This window comes from Cyprinus carpio, chromosome B1, assembly GCF_018340385.1.
Source record: "Cyprinus carpio isolate SPL01 chromosome B1, ASM1834038v1, whole genome shotgun sequence".
In the NCBI taxonomy this organism is placed as follows: domain Eukaryota; kingdom Metazoa; phylum Chordata; class Actinopteri; order Cypriniformes; family Cyprinidae; genus Cyprinus; species Cyprinus carpio.
The window spans coordinates 30,668,809-30,688,068 of NC_056597.1; the positions used below are offsets into that span (position 1 = coordinate 30,668,809).

Consider the following 19,260-nt stretch of genomic DNA (forward strand, 5'->3'; position numbering starts at 1 on the left):
CAGTTTTCTTGTAGTACACCCTCACGAGATATTCATGAAACCTTTTTTGGTTTGAGACTGGAGACCTGCAGGGACAAGAGAAACCAAACAAAACCTGTTAACCAGATTTTCTCTGAACAAGAATATTATTTACTTAAACAGAAAATGAATTTGGGTATGTGCACTACAAATTAGTGCAAACTAGATCTACATAGCATAAACTACAAACTAGATCTGAATAGCCTCAATTCAGTAAGGATACACCATTGACATAATCCTTGATAGTTCTGTAAATATTGGAGATAAATTAGATTTAGAGATTCATAAGAGATCAGATTCAGTGACATAATCCTTGATAGTTCTGTAAATATTGGAGATAAATTAGATTTCATACCTGGTACTTCTCCAGCTTGAAGGCTTTGTTTGGCTCATTCTTACTGTAGAAATGAACATTATCAATGGGTTCTTTACCCACTTCACCAAAACCCATGTCAAGAACCTGAATGAGAGGAAATTTCAGATAGCACAGAGAAATGAACTGTGATAAGGAAAATCCAAAAAATTATTGTCTTATTTTTTACTGTTGACACGTACATAAATGTCAAATTCCTCAGCATTCACATATTTATTGTCTGTGATTATTTCCCGCCATTGTTTCTGCAGTTCTTCCTAAAGGATTGGAAGAATAAATCAGTCAAATATTACACTTTATGAAAAATAATACAGGCAAAAGATATGTAAGACTTTTAAAATCTTCAGTAGTATGTCATGTGGTGTGTTACAATTTAACAAAATATGAATCTGGAAACATTTTGTGTGTGAATGTCGCAAAAAAATATGTATATTGTTATAAAACATTTACAAATGTTTTAAATGTTAATTTAGATATTTAGTATTCATCAAAATTAACACTTTATTTGACGTGACTAATTCTGCCTCACACATCAGCAGACATAAAAACCATTTGTTTTTATAACAACAATAGATAATACATGTAGATTTGAGAAATTCATAATGTTTGAAATGAGTGAGAATGAATACCTGATACAGTTTAATCCTGGAGGCTTTATCAGACTGATCTTTCAAACTGGCCTTCAGTTTTTCCTAAAAGATTCAGAAATATATGTGCAAATACTAGAGTAAATGACATTCAGAAAATTAAACAGACACCGAGGAGAAATAATATTAAGCAATTTTTATCTTCAGTAACATATAGCTTATCCTCCTGTGTGATCTGACTCTCTCTCACAGCAGATCATTCACAAGTGAAGGCCACATAATGGTGCTATTTGTGAAGAATGTGTCATAATAAACACTTTATTATCTGGTTCCCTGCCAAGCAGATTATGAAGACTAATAGGACGTGTTAATACATATGTGGTAATTTTTGCACAAAGTAAATGTGTTACTGTATATTGGGCCAGTAAGATACCTTTAAATCCTTTTCCTTCAGTCGGGCCTCTCCCACAAACTTTGGCAGCCGTCTGTTGACAACGTCCTCCAGAATGCTTCGGGCTTCAGCCAGATCTGGATTTGAGTCTGACTGGTTCAGGATCTGATCGAAGATGTGATCTGTTAAAGGACAGGGGAGATGGCTCATTGAATTTTAAATTTTCAGCATGCAAAGGGCATAATATTTAGAATGCATATGGACCCATGGATGTCAAAAATTAACCTGTCATTTAATCCAAAACTCAAAATCATTTAAATAATAGTTTCTCTTGATTTGTGCCCATGCTTTCTCTGACCTGTGAGTTTGGTGTACTCTAGTATATCGTCTATGGCATCTGAGATCTTTTGATCTGGACTCAGCTTGTCATTAGCTTTTACAAGAGCTTCCTTAATCCTTATGTACAAAGAGAAACATGTATACACATGTAACATGCAGTAAAATCTGGGGAAATGCTGTAATGCATAAAGACTGAATATAATAAATAAATGTTCTCTTTCACACAAAACCCACTTGACGTCAATGATGTAGCCGATCTTGTGCTGAAGAGCCTGACGATGAAGAGTGTATCTGGTGTGAAACATGCCATAAATGTTATCTGCCACCTGTGAGAGAAGCAGAGAGACACGGACTAGAGCAGAGACTGAGCCAAAGAAATAGAATATTAATCACAGAATAGTGCATTTAGTAGTAATAAATAAAAAGAGTCACAGTACTTTTATTATAAAGGTTTGTGATCCATTACATAAGAGTAGTACTAGATGACATGAATGACAATTAAAGTGAAATTTGTATAATAATTGATGATTTGATTTACTGATTGGAACTTTAAAAAACCATATGCCTTATTGTCTTTTGATTTGCGTTGTCTCCCAATGGATTGTCTGTTTGTTTTTTGGACCTTTTAACTTATGCTTTTCTGTGATTTTTGACTTGAACAAACTTCTGTAAATGGATCAGCCTCTTTTTTTCTGGCATGTTTTATGAGCTCATTAATACATACTGTACTTTACATTACCGCAAAGTCTATTACATATACCACCAAGTTTACTAAGGGCAGCATTATTCACCTACACAAACAGTATATGCAGACTTTTCAGTCTTATGCTGCAAAGACTCGAACAGAACCTAAACAAAATCACACACAAATAGTGATGGGTGTAAATGAAGTGATTTACCTTGTCTCTGAAGCAGATATGATTCCTCCCATCCACCTCACAGACCCGAGCAGATTTCAGCAGACGCTGATGATCAAACCCATTTGGGATTCCAAGATAATGACAGTCTCTGTACAAAAATACCAATTAAACTAACTCTAGAACTCTGTATTCTATTTTGTCTGTTTTCTAAAAAAACAATAAAAAACATTTGACCCTCTAACACATACACTCTATTTGTCTTCTAACTGCTTGTTTACTTAAAAAAAGGCTTCTAACACTAGCTATATCTGTTTCTGTTTCTATTCTTTATATTTGTTTTCTTTTTATTTGTTATATATTTATTAAAAAAAAAAAAAACTTGCTACCTGTACTGCGTTAAGCTAACTGAGACTTGTTATAGCACTTGCATATTATTGCTCTTTTGTTGATTTTGATTGCTTCTATTTTCCTTATTTGTAAGTTGATTTGGATAAAAGTGTCTCCTAAATGTAAATGTAAATGAAAACTAATGAAACAGGTGATGGAGCAATACAGCTTATCTTTAAATTTAGAATATTGTGCCTACGGTAAAAGTAAGCAAGATGTGGTTCTTGATCATTTCGGAGGCAGAACCCAAAACTGGGACTTTTCAGACACTTCCTAACTAACTGAGCCAAATGAAACAACACAGGGCTGTCAATAACTGCAAAAAAGACTACTTTAAAGACTACTTACCGAGACAAATAGTCCCATTTGTCCACATCAATGCCATTTAGTTTATTTGCCACAATCTCATACAGGAAGGATTTGTCTTCAGGTCTTCCCTTCGCTGTCCACTGCAAGATGGAAAATACTTTGATCAACTTCAACACTGCTGTATTGGGATGCACCAAAATGAAAATTTCAAAGCCAAAACGGACAAAAAGAAACACTGGGCTAAAGGCCAAATGCCGAACACGTTTTTTAAATATTTTTTCCCCCATGAATTTTGCCAATTGTTTTCACCATTGCATAAATTAAAGTCAACATGTGATTTTTACTGTTTTGTCTTGCTTTTAAAAGAAAAAAATAAATTACAAAACAACACTTAAAAAATATTTAACACTGAACTTTTTTTTTTTTTTTTACATTCTAGCAGACATTATACCAACAAATCAAAAAATTAAACAAAATTAATAAAATTAAGTTAATAAAATAGTGTTTTTTGTTTTGTTTGTTTTTTGTACAAATAAATGCAGCGTTGCTGAGCAGAAAATAATTATTTTATTTAAATAATCCTTATTTTTATTTTATTATCACCGATCCCAATTTGAACACTATGAGTGCATGTTATAATAAATGTATTAACAGAGCTTTTGCAATTATTATTATCATTATTACTGTCTTACTTTTTCATTTTATTTTACAGAATAACAGTAAAATTACAATACTAACATTTATGAATGCTGATTGAGTTCTTGCTTTTTCTCAGCTTTTATTTTGGCGGAAACCCACAGGAAGACCTCAGTGCTTCTTTTGATGACAACAGCAGATTTATAAAAGATTCTCATTACAAATTTGAGATGTTTGTCGTACGTATCACATTATCACATGCCTCGTAAAAATTCCTAAAAATGTGACTGAGCAACAGACGAGTAACATTGTTTCAGCACAGATTTTCCTGGTGGGGTGCTTTTTAACAAGCAGATCCACCGTGAGCTCAGGCAGCGCTGTCAGAATACATGCAATGCGTGCATGTATTAGAAAACATCACATTCTGCAGTTTATTTATTAATTGTTTAAAGTGACATATGATGCGATTTCAATTTTTTTCTTTCTATTTGGAGTTGCAAAGACTAAAGTCTCAAATCCGAAGAGATATTATTTATAAAGTTAAGAGTCAACCTACGCCTTCACAGCAAAATCCCGAGTGATAAATGAACTCTGAAGCAGAGTTATCACTGTTGAGGATTATGTGATGCATTTTAATGTCTAAAAGCCTGAACAGATGATGTTCATCTTTAACATTGTTAACAGCAGGTTTTCATTACTAATGCTCACTCATCAATTGATTAATTGCTTAATTATCCCATTAACTTTAACTCGCCTTCAGTGTTACTTTAACACTCTGTAGATTGGGACGATATGTACTCCAAGCAGAGTTCATTTAACTCTGGGGATTTTACTGTGTTCCTAAAACGGCTCGTTAAAAACACGCCCCCACCTACGTCACTATGTGGGAAGATTTGCATAACGCTGGCCAAATGTTCACGCAAAGAAAGAAGGCATAACTTTTATTGAGACGCTGTGTGTTTTGTTGTGAAATCGAAACTACTTTTGTTAGTTCTTCCAAAATAGGACATGACTAGAAATCAGTGGTTAAGTTGTATTTACAACATTGTTCCAGAACAGTTCAACCCAAATATTCAGATGTGTGCAGAGCTTTCTACGGAGGACGAGGACTGTTTCCTGAACCAGTAGCCTACAATGCTTCTGTGCACAAAGGCTGTTTCTATAAAATGTGGCAATTCCAACTTTGCAATGACAGTCTGGCGCTTCTGATTCACAGTCTGTAAGTACGTTTACATATTTAAAGAATTTGCCAATGATGATTCAAACGCGAGTTTTGAGCAGTGTAGAGTAGCGCTTCTTGTTTGTCGTTTCTCAGATCACAAATGCAGACATGGTTTTATGTTTATGCGGCTATGCAACATAAGACAGTATTAGTCATTATAATCAGTAATTATGTCCATACTGGATGATGCAACAAATGCCTTGTTTGTAATTGTGTTTTATTGGGTTTGTCTTGTTGGTGCCGGGAGATGGCTTCACTGTATGGTAAGGGAATAAAATTTCCATCACACGCTTGAGGCATTCAACACACTGGATAGCTGTAAAAATTGTAAAAATCGACGCATTTCAGTAAGGTGGGGCATAGAGGAGCAACAAGTTCCTGTGGCTCAGTGGTAGAGCATTGTGTTAGCAGTGCAAAAGGCCGTGGGTTCAATTCCCAGGGAACACACATACTGGTAAAAAAATAAAATGTATAGCCTGGATGCACTGTAAGTTGTTTTGGATAAAAGTGTCTGCTAAATGGTATGTAAATGTAGCAATAATGTACATTATTTTGAACCTTAAATTGCATAAACACATTGCATTATACCAAATACACAAAATAATGTTATTTTTAGCAATGTCATATTACCCCTTTAAGGCCATTTCGCAATTTCAATCACAGTAACCAGCAACAACCACCCCTTCCCCTTCTCATTGGAGACATGAGATGCAGTACTAAACAGTCTTTTGCTGTCAGTGCTTGTAATGATTTTTGCCTCTTTCTCAGACACTTTTTGAAATGCTTCCACACTGATGACATGTTTGGGCATTACAAAGAGTGCGCTCCTCTAAACTCTACTCTGGTTGCTATTTAATCGTGTCACATCATTGTTCAGTTCAATTTATTCTGTCTTTTCACTTATTTGAACACCGAAAGAGCTTTTTTTTTTGCTATCGCGGCCCGAATAATTTTGGTTGCCAATCATTGGGTGCATCCCTACAGCTGTATCATGATAAAGACTGAAAAATCACATTCAACATGTTTTTACCGGACTATCTGAAGTTTTGCGTCCCTGAATTAATTCCTCAATGAAGATGATGTCTTTTTTTAGATTCAGTTCATAGTCCTTCATCATTTTGTCCAGTCCATTCTTCTTTCTCATGCAGTGAAACATCTGAACAGACGCCTGCTCATGCTTCAGAAGATCAACATAAAAATACAGTATAAAGAAACTGCACACATTCATACTAAAGAGTAGTTTTTTCAGATTATAAATTTATATTGACTTAAAAAGGTAAAAGCCAAATGAAAACAATTTGTGTCTATTGTAAATTTTTAGTTTCTCTATAATATCTAGCTCAATGACTGTGAAATACATGTGTATCAGAAAAATGATATAATATAATAAGTGATCCTTATAAGATAATAATGATGCTTACCTGCCATTTGTTATCTGAGAAATGAAAAGACATTTTAGGGATTATGTCACGCAGGTTTTAAAAATACATAAATCATAAATTCACTTGTGTGCCAACCCCGTGACATTCATAAGGGAAAGATGGGACTGATGTCTAAAGATCTTTCAGTATGATTTGAGATTCATAATGTATTATGTATTTATATAAATAACTCTTTCCCATTACTCTCCAAATTTGCCTTGCTTGTAAGGAAGTCATGGTTTAGAAATAATGGAATTTGTGTTGTAAAAACATTCAGCAGCTACAATAATGAAACAAAAATAGTATTAATTATTGTTTACTTACATGCACAACTCAGCACCAACATTAAAATGAATGAAATGAGAAAACTCTTACCAGGCTGGACTTCAGGGATGAACATGCCATCAAACAAATGAGAGAATGGACCATGACCTGACAAGACCAAAAATGTAACACATGCATTTACTATATGGACAGCTGATAAATGATTTGACATTTAAGCTCAAATGTGTTCATTCATGTTTGTTAAATGAGAGATACACATCCATATTTTATTATTATTATTATTACTATTAATAATAATAATAATAATAATAAAATACAAATTAAAAAAGAGACATGGTTTACTATAAACCCTTAAAAGTCAGAAGTCAGAAAGAGCTTAATTACCAAGTATGTTTACACACACAAGGAATCTAACTTGACAACAGAAGCTTCAAGTGCAGAAGAAAGTACAGACATAGTGCATAGAAGCATAGAAAAAAAGTGTAATTGTTTAAATGAATGTACAGATATGTTATTTAGAAGAGTGCAGTTACAAATGTACAAATTTCGGACTCTGTATAAATATGTCATTTATGATGAAAATGTATAGTTATGAAACTTTTAATTGCTCAGGCTGAATATAGCCTGTGAAAGAAAAAAGAAAGAAGAAAAAAATGATCTTGTGTCTGGCTGTTCTGGTGGTCAGTGCTCTGTAGTGCAGACCAGAAGGCAACAGTTCGAAGAGAGAGATTAACATAACAATAATCTTCCCAAAATTACATACTAACACCTATTGACTGGGAATAAAAAACAAACATATTCCAAGCTGGACAGAGGGGCTGTGAACTGTTATACTGTCAAAAGAATGAACTGTCATATTTGTGGCCATATAACTGTGGCCAGTCTGTTGAGTAACGACCAGGTTTTTTTTTTTTTATAATAATGATTTTCTGTCACTTAATAAAAAGTTTAATTCTTAGGAAATGTTTCCATCCCTAAATGTGACGTGTGGAATTTATTTATTTATTTTATATTGCTTTCCTCTTTGGTGCTGTTTTTTTGCTCTCCATTTTTACTTTCACTTTTTATTTTCAAAGGTGATGTCTTGATTGGTTTCTTCTTTTGTCAATCATCCAAGAGGGGTGGGTCCAGCGTGTTGTCGTCGAGTGATTTGTGATAGCAACCGAAAGCCCGTGGAATTATAAAAATAACACGTCAATGCAAAAATGGCATCCATTTTTGACGTGTGCTGTGATTTTGATTAGTTGCGGTCTTAGTTATTTAGCTAGTTAGTCAGTTCGTTACAAACTATGTGAATCGATTGCGTTTGATATTTTTGCCTTAATTTTGTGTTATTAGTCATTACATTACATACAGTACATTACAATACATGGAAAATGAAGCATCTCTATATAAATATTTTAGATTAGGGGAAGGTGCCACGTTTTCTATTTTTGGTTTGATAGTCAGTGTAGGTTTGATAAAACATTGTTTGTTTGTTTGTTTGTTTGTTTGTTTGTTTGTTTTTTTTTTTTCGTTTTTTTCTACATATTATTTTGGGTCCCACTTTATATTATGTGGCCTTGTGTACTTACATTTAAATGAATCATTTGGTACAATGGACTTATTGTGTACATACATGTTTTACTGATGGTTGTACTTTTATTTTTAAAATACCTCTGTACTTAATTTCTGTAATTACATTTATAATTACACTGTTGACCCATCCCTTATACCTTAACCCACCCTTAAAAAAGTTTTGCAATACAATATGACCACAATAAGTACATTGCACTTATATTTTGATGCAAGTACATAGTAGTTAAGGCCACCTAATATAAAGTATGTCCTTACTTAGTATGAGATTAAGCAAAACAATTTGAAAGATTGGTTGGTGTGGCCCTGTCCAATCCCTCCCATTATTCTGTGTATTTTTGCTATTACCTAGGTGTATATCAAAAATAGCAATAACAATATTCCAAAGTGATGTTGGCTTCAAACTATTGTTTTTGTAAATATAATATACATACAGTGGGTACGGAAAGTATTCAGACCCCCTTACATTTTTCACTCTTTGTTATATTGCAGCCATTTGCTAAAATCTTTTCATTTAAGTTCATTTTTTTTCCTCATTAATGTACACACAGCACCCCATATTGACAGAAAAACACAGAATTGTTGACATTTTTGCAGATTTATTAAAAAATAAAAACTGAAGTATTCAGACCCTTTGCTCAGTATTTAGTAGAAGCACCCTTTTGATCTAATACAGCCATGAGTCTTTTTGGGAAAGATGCAACAAGTTTTTCACACCTGGATTTGGGGATCCTCTGGCATTCCTCCTTGCAGATCCTCTCCAGTTCTGTCAGGTTGGATGGTAAACGTTGGTGGACAGCCATTTTCAGGTCTCTCCAGAGATGCTCAATTGGGTTTATTTCAGGGCTTTGGCTGGGCCATTCAAGAACAGTCACAGAGTTGTTGTGAAGCCACTCCTTCGTTATTTTAGCTGTGTGCTTAGGGTCATTGTCTTGTTGGAAGGTGAACCTTCGGCCCAGTCTGAGGTCCTGAGCACTATGGAGAGGGTTTCCGTCCAGGATATCCCTGTACTTGGCCGCATTCATCTTTCCCTCAATTGCAACCAGTCGTCCTGTCCCTGCAGCTGAAAAACACCCCAACAGCATGATGCTGCCACCCACCATGCTTCACTGTTGGGACTGTATTGGACAGGTGATGAGCAGTACCTGGTTTTCTCCACACATACCGCTTAGAATTAAGGCCAAAAAGTTCTATCTTGGTCTCATCAGACCAGAGAATCTTATTTCTCACCATCTTGGAGTCCTTCAGGTGTTTTTTCATGTGTCTTGCACTGAGGAGAGGCTTCTGTTGGGCCCACTCTGCCATAAAGCCCCGACTGGTGGAGGGCTGCAGTGATGGTTGACTTTCTACAACTTTCTCCCATCTCCCGACTGCATCTCAGGAGCTCAGCCACAGTGATCTTTGGGTTCTTCTTTACCTCTCTCACCAAGGCTTCTTCTCCCCCGATGGCTCAGTTTGGGGGGACGGCCAGCTCTAGGAAGGGTTTCTGGTCGTCCCAAACATCTTCCATTTAAGGATTATGGAGGCCACTGTGCTCTTTGGAAACCTTAAGTGCAGCAGAAATGTTTTTGTAACCTTGGCCAGATCTGTGCCTTGCCAGAATTCTGTCTCTGAGCTCTTCAGGCAGTTCCTTTGACCTCATGATTCTCATTTGCTCTGACGTGCACTGTGAGCTGTAAGGTCTTATATAGACAGGTGTGTGGCTTTCCTAATCAAGTCCAATCAGTATAATCAAACACAGCTGGACTCAAATGAAAGTGTAGAACCATCTCAAGGATGATCAGAAGAAATGGACAGCACCTGAGTTAAATATATGAGTGTCACAGCAAAGGGTCTGAATACTTAGGACCATGTGATATTTCAGTTTTTTCTTTTTTAATAAATCTGCAAAAATGTCAACAATTCTGTGTTTTTCTGTCAATATGGGGTGCTGTGTGTACATTAATGAGGAAAAAAAAATGAACTTAAATGATTTTAGCAAATGGCTGCAAAAAAAATTTAAGGGGGTCTGAATACTTTCCGTACCCACTGTATATATATATATATATACACACACACATATATGATGAATTAGCCCACAGGTGCGCAAGGTTATTTGTTTATTGACTTTAAAGATAAAGATTAAAATTGCTATCCTAAAATCTAGAAATAAGTTTTTCATATGTTGTCATATATAAATTGTTGGAAAGGCGGGGCTTAGTGCACCTGTCAATCATCGCCATGACGCAGCAGAATGAAGCGAGAGAGAGATTTGTCCCCGAAGCAGGATAATTAATCTCCTTTTGTGTGTTATTGTGTGCATCTGTGACTAATTGTGAGTTCCTGCTCTGCTCCATAGACTATTCTTGTTAATCCTAATATTCAGTTATGAGAAATTTTGGTATTTGTCCACTGTTCACGACTGAACGTGAGAAATGAGTGCTAAGGCTTTGCTAGCGCATTCAGTAATGAGTACAGCGCCAGATTGCATTGTATATTACCACAGAAAGTTGATACTGTATATTGTATTTAAACCCTACTACACTGTAAGAGTAATGTGATTTATTTGATACAGAAGTCATGTATTGTTATGCTGATTATTAGGGATGCACCGATACCACTTTTTTTTAGAACGAGTCTGTTAGCGATACTTTCATTTTTGGTACTCGCCGATACCGATACCTGTATTTTCACAGCATTTGTGTTTTTTTTTTTGTTTGTTTTTTTTTACAAATATTGGGTACAGAGACAAAATAATAAGAAGAAGAAGATTCATGTTAGTTGGCTTCATTTAGGAAACAGATATTTCCTTCAGTTATTTCCACACTTAATTATAACTGTCAAAATGTATTGTATAAGCTTTTGTTACTTGCACTGTTCATTTTAATGGTGCATTAGAGCTATAACAGCAGCTCAATCCTGTAATCACAAAACTTTTTCCTAAAATAATGCAGGGAACCACTTTTTTATACATGCTATACATTATAGGAGTACACACATACTATTTTGGTGATGTAATTTGCATCATGCACACTGTACTCGGATACTCATGTACAAAAAAAAAAAACATAATTTTAAAGCAAGTTAATCATAGGCAACGTGCACACATTTGCATTGGTGCAGAATGAGAGACACTTATAGCCTAGTGCATTTCACACAGTCTGCTAGATTCAATTTTGCTTTAATCATGTATGCTTGATGTTTAAAATAAAAGTTGTTTAGAGTGAATGCCCCTATACTTTTTGTTTGTTTTATATTTATGATCTAGTTTTAATCGAAATGCATGTTCTAATGGAGCGAACAGCAATCAAGATCATGCAACAGAAGTGCGTGCTCTGGCTCTCTCTCTCTCTTTCCTTACGTCAAATAACTTTAGTAACTTTAGTAGTTTTGCTTGCTTGCTTTTAACATATCCGACCGAAATTCAAACTTTCCAGTGATGTCTGTGAGAAATTCACTTGACAAGCTCGTGCATCTGTGCAGTCGCGCGTTCAATCCACTCAGCACACTCTGCTTATCAGTTTACACACATCCGCTATACAGGCATGAATATTGAATGTTTAACTTTGTTTTAATTACTTACATGTACTTCATATACATCCTTAATCTCTAATAACTCCATTCTACTCTCTGTTGTTCTGTTGTCAGTGTTTATTATTCTGGACACAGCTCTATTCACATGCTTTGTATTATCAGTAGGAGTACGGAGCACGGTATCGGTGCATCCCTACAGATTATTTCTTTATTTATGTTTAATTGTAGAACCACACACACATACACATTCCAATAGATCTTTAATGTTCAATAAACCCCTTTGATTGAAGTTAACCGGCTGATCCACTCCTGTGTTCTGACTGACACACCAAAATGAAGTCTAGTGAACTCAGAACCACCTTAGAAAACAATTCAAGTTCAGCTACTTAACATATATATATATATATATATATATATATATATATATATATATATACACATACACAAAAAGTCCAAAGCGACTTACAAATGAGGACAATGGAAGAAATCAAAATCAACAAATGAGCAATAATATGTAAGTGCTATGACAAGTCTATGAATCAGTACATGTAGCAAAATTTTGTTTGTTTGTTATTTTTAATTATATAATTAATAAATTATCAAATACATAGAATAGAGAAAGAATAGAGAAAGCTAGTGTTAGAGGCCCCTTTTTTGTCTGAAGAGAACAAGTAGTTAGACTTTTAATAAAAAAAAAAAAAGAATTAGAATAGAGAGTGCTAGATTTAGAGTTAGAAAGTCAAATAAAGATGGAAGAGATGTGTTTTAAGCAGTTTCTTGAAGATGGCTAAGGACTCTGCTCTGAGCTGGGCAGGTCATTCCACCAGGAGGAACCAGCTCATTTAAAAGTCAGTGAAAGTGATTTTCTGCTCCTTTGGGATGGCACAATAATGTGTCGTTCACTTGCAGAACGCAAGCTTCTATAGGCACATAACTCTGAAGAAGTGAATTTAGGTAAAGGGGTGCAGAGCCAGTTGTGGTCTTATAGGCAAACATTAATGCCTTGAAATTTATGCGAGCATCTATTGGTAGCCAGTGCAAACTGATGAACAAAGGTGTGACGTGCATTCTTTTCGGCACATTAAAATTTAATCTTGCAGCTGCATTCTGGATTATTTATAAAGGTTTGTTAGAACTGGCTGTAAGATCTGCCAAGAGAGCATTGCAATAGTCCAGTCTGGATAGAACCAGAGCTTGAACAAGGAGTTGTGTAGCATGTCTCGAAAGAAAGGGCCTGGTCTTCTTGATGTTGAATAAAGCAAATCTGCAAGACCGGGCAGTCTTAGCAATGTGGTCTGAGAAATTTAGCTGATCCTCAATCACAACTCCAAGGTTTCTGACTGTTTTTAAAGGAGTTATGGTTGATGTGTCTAACTGGATGGTGAAATTGTGATGAAGTGATGGGTTTGTTGGAACCATGAGCAGTTCTGTCTTGGTAAGACTGAGTTGAAGGTGATGGTCCTTCATCCAGAAAGAAATGTCTGTTAGACAAGATGAGATGCAGTTATTGTTGGATCATCAGGATGGAAAGATAGGTAGACTTGAGTGTCATCAGCATAGCAGTGGAATGAAAAGCCATGTTGAATGACAGAACCTAGTGATGCCATGTAGATAGAGAAGAGAAGTTGTCCAAGAACTGAGCCCTGAGGCACCCCAGTAGTTAGATGTTGTGACTTGGACACCTCACCTCTCCAAGATACCTTGAAGGACCTATCTGAGAGGTAAGACTCAAACCACTGGAGTGCGGTTCCTGAGATGCCCTTTTGCCAGTAGGGTTGACAGGAGGATCTGGTGGTTAACCATATTAAAAGCAGTGGACAGATCCAGCAAGATAACTATTGAAGATTTGGAATCCTCTCTTGCCAGTCTTAGGGCTACAACAACTGAGAGCAAGGCAGTCTCGGTTGAATGTCCACTTCTGAAACCATACTGGTTGCTGTCGAGGAGGTTGTTCTGTGTGAAAAAGGCAGAGACATGGTTGAACACAGCTCGTTCAAGTGTTTTTGCAATGAAAGGAAAAAGGAAAACCAGTCTGCAGTTCTCTAAAAGAGTTGGGTTAAGAGTGGGGTTATACGAGCCTGCTTAAATGAAGAGGGAAAAACACCAGTGTGAAGGGATGTGTTTATGTGAGTGAGTGCAGGTACAACTGCAGGAGAAATGGCTTGATGGATATGAGATGGAATAGGATCAAGTAGACACGTAGTAGTATGATTACAAAGGATGAGTTTGGAGACTTCTGCCTCAGAGAGTGGAGAGAAGGATGTTAATGTGTATATGTTTGCTGGTAAGATGTGCTTGACAGGAGTGGTGGATAAAGTACTTGAAAGCCACACTTAATTAAAAGTATATCTTACCAGAAAATGACTTTGGTAGAGGTTGAAGTCTCCATTTAGAATATTACTTAAGTAAAAGTATGTGATATTTATTATACTTAAGTATGGAAAGTATGTTATATATATATATATATATATATATATATATATACACATATATATATATATATATATATACACATACATTAAATGTATTTAACATGACACTTCCTGTTGCAGGCAGGTGGCGCTATGACTGCAACCGAATTTGGGCATGTTGATATGTTCAGGACAGGACTCTTATCAAACGTATGAAGTTTGGGGCAGATCGGACATTGCTTACCTGAGTTACAGCAACTTTGACCAAATATGTGCATGTAGATGTCTTTAGGCCAGGACTCTAATCAAACATATGAAGTTTGAGGCAGATTGGACATTGTATACACAAGTTACATTAATGTTCTGTTACACTGCATTAATAGCATGCTTTAACACTTAGCTAAGTGTTGCTAGCTTGTTTTAGCATGCTTCTAGAATGTTGCCAGCCTATTTAACCCTTGTTGATGCTTTTTATTATGTTGCTAGGAGTCATAACAGTGTTAAACATGACACTTCCTGTTGCCAGCAGGTGGCACTATGACTATAACTGAATTTTGGCATGACTGTTTGTTCAGGACAGAACACCTATCACATGTATGAAGTTTGGGGCAGATTGGACATTGCTTGCCTGAGTTATGGCAACTTCCTCTTACAATCCAAAACATCAAAACTAAACAATACAAAAATAACAACCCCCACCAATAAAACTCAAGATCTTCACAATTTAACTTGTGATGACCCTCACCAAATTTGAAGCTGATCCGATTAAAACTGTAGGAAGAGTTCATCAAAGTACGAGGCATGGAAATGGCAAAAACTACACAAAAACTGTACAGGAAATTCAAAATAACTTACTTCCTGTTGGGTTTTGGATTTTGTATCAGGTTCATTTTTTTTAGGAAATTGGCAAGAGTAAAATGTGTAACCTTATGTGCGCTTATGAGATATTAAAGAATCCTGCTTTATGCTGTACTTCTACTCTCTAAGATGATGACTTCATAGTGTGTGTGTAACAAACCATAAAATTCTAGCTAGGGCTAGATGGCCTTGAAGTTCTGATATGTTCTCTGCGTATGTGTGTTAGTATCTGTCTGTACAAGGAGAAGCTCAGACAGTCCCAGGACAAACGTTCAACTGCCAATGTCCAGCATATCAGATATACGTCTTTAGAGAGTTTATCTAGGTTTTAGAACCAATCAGAATTTTGTTGACTTATGCATTGACGCAATTAGTATCCTCTGTCAGGGTATAATTGTTGTTGATTTTGAATTGTACTTCTGTACAGTATGTACTACTGTACAGAGCGGCCTACGAACTCCATCGAGAGTCCTGAAGCTGACTTCTGCTGATGAAACTGCAAACCATGTTCTTCAGTAAATTTTTCTTTAATTGAACGCATCTCTGACTCCTGCTCTTCATTGCGACACATCTGGTCCTTGGGTTTTAACTGTAAATTCCCCTACAGTTAAAGGGGCACGTAAAAGCATAAAAAGGGCAGTGCTGGGTCAAGCACGGAGAGCCAAAGAGCACGTGAAGCCGTAAAGGGCAGTGCTGGGTCAAGCATAGAAAGCCAAGGCAAAGTACATATACGGCTGGTAGAGCCATAGTAAGGGTATAGGAAAATACCAAAAGGAATGTAAGACGCTAGGCGTGGGTTCTAGTCGTAAACCGTTTCTCCAACTCTCAACCACCCACCATTACAGACAGGGGTACCCCGAGCTTTAGTGAATAGAGATTCACTTTCCTATTTTTAGTTTAAAAGAAGTATACTAATAGCACACTTGAATAAACTTATTTTTCGTAAGGGACATAAATGGGGGTTTCAAAGTTAATTTAAAAAAAGCACAGCTAGCATGACCTGAAGTAACATATCTGGGTCAGATAACCCCTGACAGATTTAAAACCATTGTTGAAATTCCAAAGCCATGGCCAGAATTAAGTGAATGAATACATACAAGTTGAAGAACTTTGAGAAACATTTGAGTTGCAAAAATAAAGTAAAAATACAAATAAAAAAGTGCATGTCATTTCTGACAAGTTTTAAGCTGGGCTAGAGTAAAATGATAGTACGATGAAATTATGTTAAAAATGAATGAAAATGCATTGCTACCAGTCCTGAATCCCTCAGAATTCTCTCTCTCATTCAAAGTCAGCTAAAATGCTGTTATCTGAGCCTGTGTCTTAAGTGATAAGCTATTTATAGTAAAGCACAGTGTTTCAGTCAAATCATAGACACTGAGATGTTAAAGGACATGACACAAGGAGTTCAGATTCAACGCATTAAGAGGGCAAGTGGTAGTTAAATGTTCAACTGCCCAATGCATTTAAGAAATAAGAGATTATAAAAATAATGCATAACAATTTAGGAGCTATTGTTGAAGAAACATGAGGTCTTTAAAATCATAATACAGACCCTGAGCTATAGAGGTAATGATTTTGAATAGTTAAACAGTTGTATTGCTATTTGTTCTATGACAAGTAACTTATCTGTCTTATTTTTAGTCTCCACCATCATACAGGGCCTGATGGCTCCGGCTACAGAAGCAGCAGAACATTACACTGAATGGACGGGTGAGAAATCTATATTCACTGAGTAATCTTAGCATGTTGGTTTGAGGATATAAAATTAAATATCAGTGAGATTAACATGTCTTAATGTTTTAACACTTGTAGTTGGTGTCAGTGGCTCTCATGGTTCTTGAGTGCACCTTTCCTAAGCTGCAGGAAATACCGGATTCTGGAAGAACACTGTCGAGGATGTTGCAACGGGAAAGAGCGGTTGCCAGTGTGCATGAGGTGATTTCTCAATGACGGGTAAGATCCTCTTCTGGCCAATAGGGGACAACCTAAGGCAGGTGGTCACCGCCACTGGGCACCTGCCCGGAAAGGAGGTGTTATACGTGAGATGGTAGTGGAGTTGAGCAGATGCTTGATAGGCCTAGAGCATCATTAAGAGGGGAACTGTAGGAAGTACAGCAATCTGCCTCAAAAATGTGAGCTCCAGACCTGATCACCAGCAACCGCATTCCTTGATGGCTTGTTATGACAAGCGTCCACGACTTGATGCAACTATGCCAGGTATCACACCCTGAGGAAAAGAAGCTTATTTATAAAGAGTTAATGGCAATGGGCTTTCAAGAACCATCTGAGACCATGACAAAATTTCTTATGAGGCTGAGATGATATTGAACTAATAAGTCTATATCATAGTTTTTACTCATGCAGGTCATTAGGAATGGCATAAGATGATTACAAGATATGGTGGTGGCTAAAAATGAAGACTACTTTTGCTGAATCAAGAGATGGTTTAGATAACAAAGGTTAAGGAAATTAAGCATTTAATGTAAAACTAATTCTAAGAAAGGCTCCTAGCATTATGTATTTTAAACAGTCTAAATTGAGATTTGAGATATAGAAACTTTGATATTTTTAACCTATTTAAATGATTAAGGGTTATATGTTATAATGAATTTGATATTATAGTCTCAGTTAAAGTTTGGTGAAAACTGTCAAAACAAACAAAAAAAATAATAAATAAATAAATAAATAAATAATTTACACAGTAAGAGAGAGAGAGAGAGACTGCTTGAGTGGAGGTGGGTGGTGCTCTGCTTCTTTTATAGGCCTGCTAAGCAAGAGTAACCAAAACAAAGCAATGATTTTAAGACCAAAATAACAGAGCTGATTTTTCTCAAAATAAAAATCATTAATGAACAGGCAAACTTTGACACTAGATAAGAGACTAGGTACAAACTAGGTCAAACTTACAGAAAAATGTTAAGTTTAAATCTTTCCGATTTAACACCAAAAGCAAACCTTGAATATGAGCTGTTAAATATTCGAGTATGTACATGCGTGAGGATGACTACTCTATATTTTGGGGACGATTCTGTTCCTGTTTTGTTTCTATTTTGTCACTAACCTCTGGAATAAGTGTTTTATCATTACAGATGGGTTAAGTGAAATTGCTTTACAGAAGTCGATAATTCTGAGTGAATCTAATGAAAAGAGAAAACCGAACATGGGACGAGCTGTAAGTGGATTGGTTATCCAGCTCTGTCTGCTACGGGTAATAAGGACTTCTTTTGGCCTTTATGATGCTGATTTGAATCACTCTCTTAATATGTTTAAGAGTGTTTATATGATTTGGATTTGTAAAATCTAAGATTGCCGTCCATAATGGGTTTAAAATCCATGCCTAAATTCAATTTTAACAAGTTGACTGATATGGTAAACCAACTTTTAACAGTAGCTTAATAGAAGGAGAACCAGTTTTGCCTTGTGAATCATATGCTCTTATGACAATGTTCCAGAAAGGTGCACAGGGGTGACAGACAGTCAGAGCAATTAAGACACCAAAGATGATTAACAAGCCTGGTTTCTCTTCTGAAAAAAATTAAAATAAAATAAAAATAAAAATAAATAAATAAATAAATAAATAAATTAATTAATTAATTAATAAAATGAAACAAACAAAGGACTGAAAAAAACTCACTTTGAGTAAATATTTTGTCATGTACATCATGCCACATTTTTCAGCTAAAATTATCTGTGTGATCGTCTTAGCAGATCAGATGGATGACAGATGCTTGTTCTACACAGGAACAGAGAGAGTGAAACTTGGAGCAAATAGATGTCACTCACTCTTGAGAATAAGAAGAAATATAGATGTGCGAGTGTGTCGAGGTGCATTGTTCCCACGACAAATTATATTTTATGAGGGGAGATTGAGATGCAAATTGCACTGCTGTTCTTAAATTATGAGCAGTAGAGTTCATTAGCAAATGAGTCTATATTTTCACCGTCTTGACTATCCATGCTTATTTGTACTAACATTTAACAGCATTAAAGATTCAGCATTAATGAACAAGAAAAACACGTTGTTGAGGTTTCAGTACACAGGAAAAATCATCATATGTCCTCATTCCTGTTC

The 19,260-nt window shown here is 35.9% G+C and overlaps 1 protein-coding gene across 1 annotated transcript in view; it reads right to left on the reverse strand.

Moving 5' to 3' along the window:
• Positions 1–19,260, reverse strand: part of LOC109064277 (deoxynucleoside triphosphate triphosphohydrolase SAMHD1-like) — an 85,083-nt gene that overhangs the window by 54,440 nt on the left and 11,383 nt on the right. The window contains exons 5-9 of the mRNA XM_042716017.1: positions 6,919–6,975; positions 6,544–6,557; positions 6,153–6,299; positions 3,304–3,404; positions 2,608–2,716 (exon numbers count right to left, since the gene is read on the reverse strand). Of these exons, the coding sequence (XP_042571951.1) occupies positions 2,608–2,716; positions 3,304–3,404; positions 6,153–6,299; positions 6,544–6,557; positions 6,919–6,975 (428 nt within the window). The remainder of the gene's footprint in view (positions 1–2,607; positions 2,717–3,303; positions 3,405–6,152; positions 6,300–6,543; positions 6,558–6,918; positions 6,976–19,260) is intronic.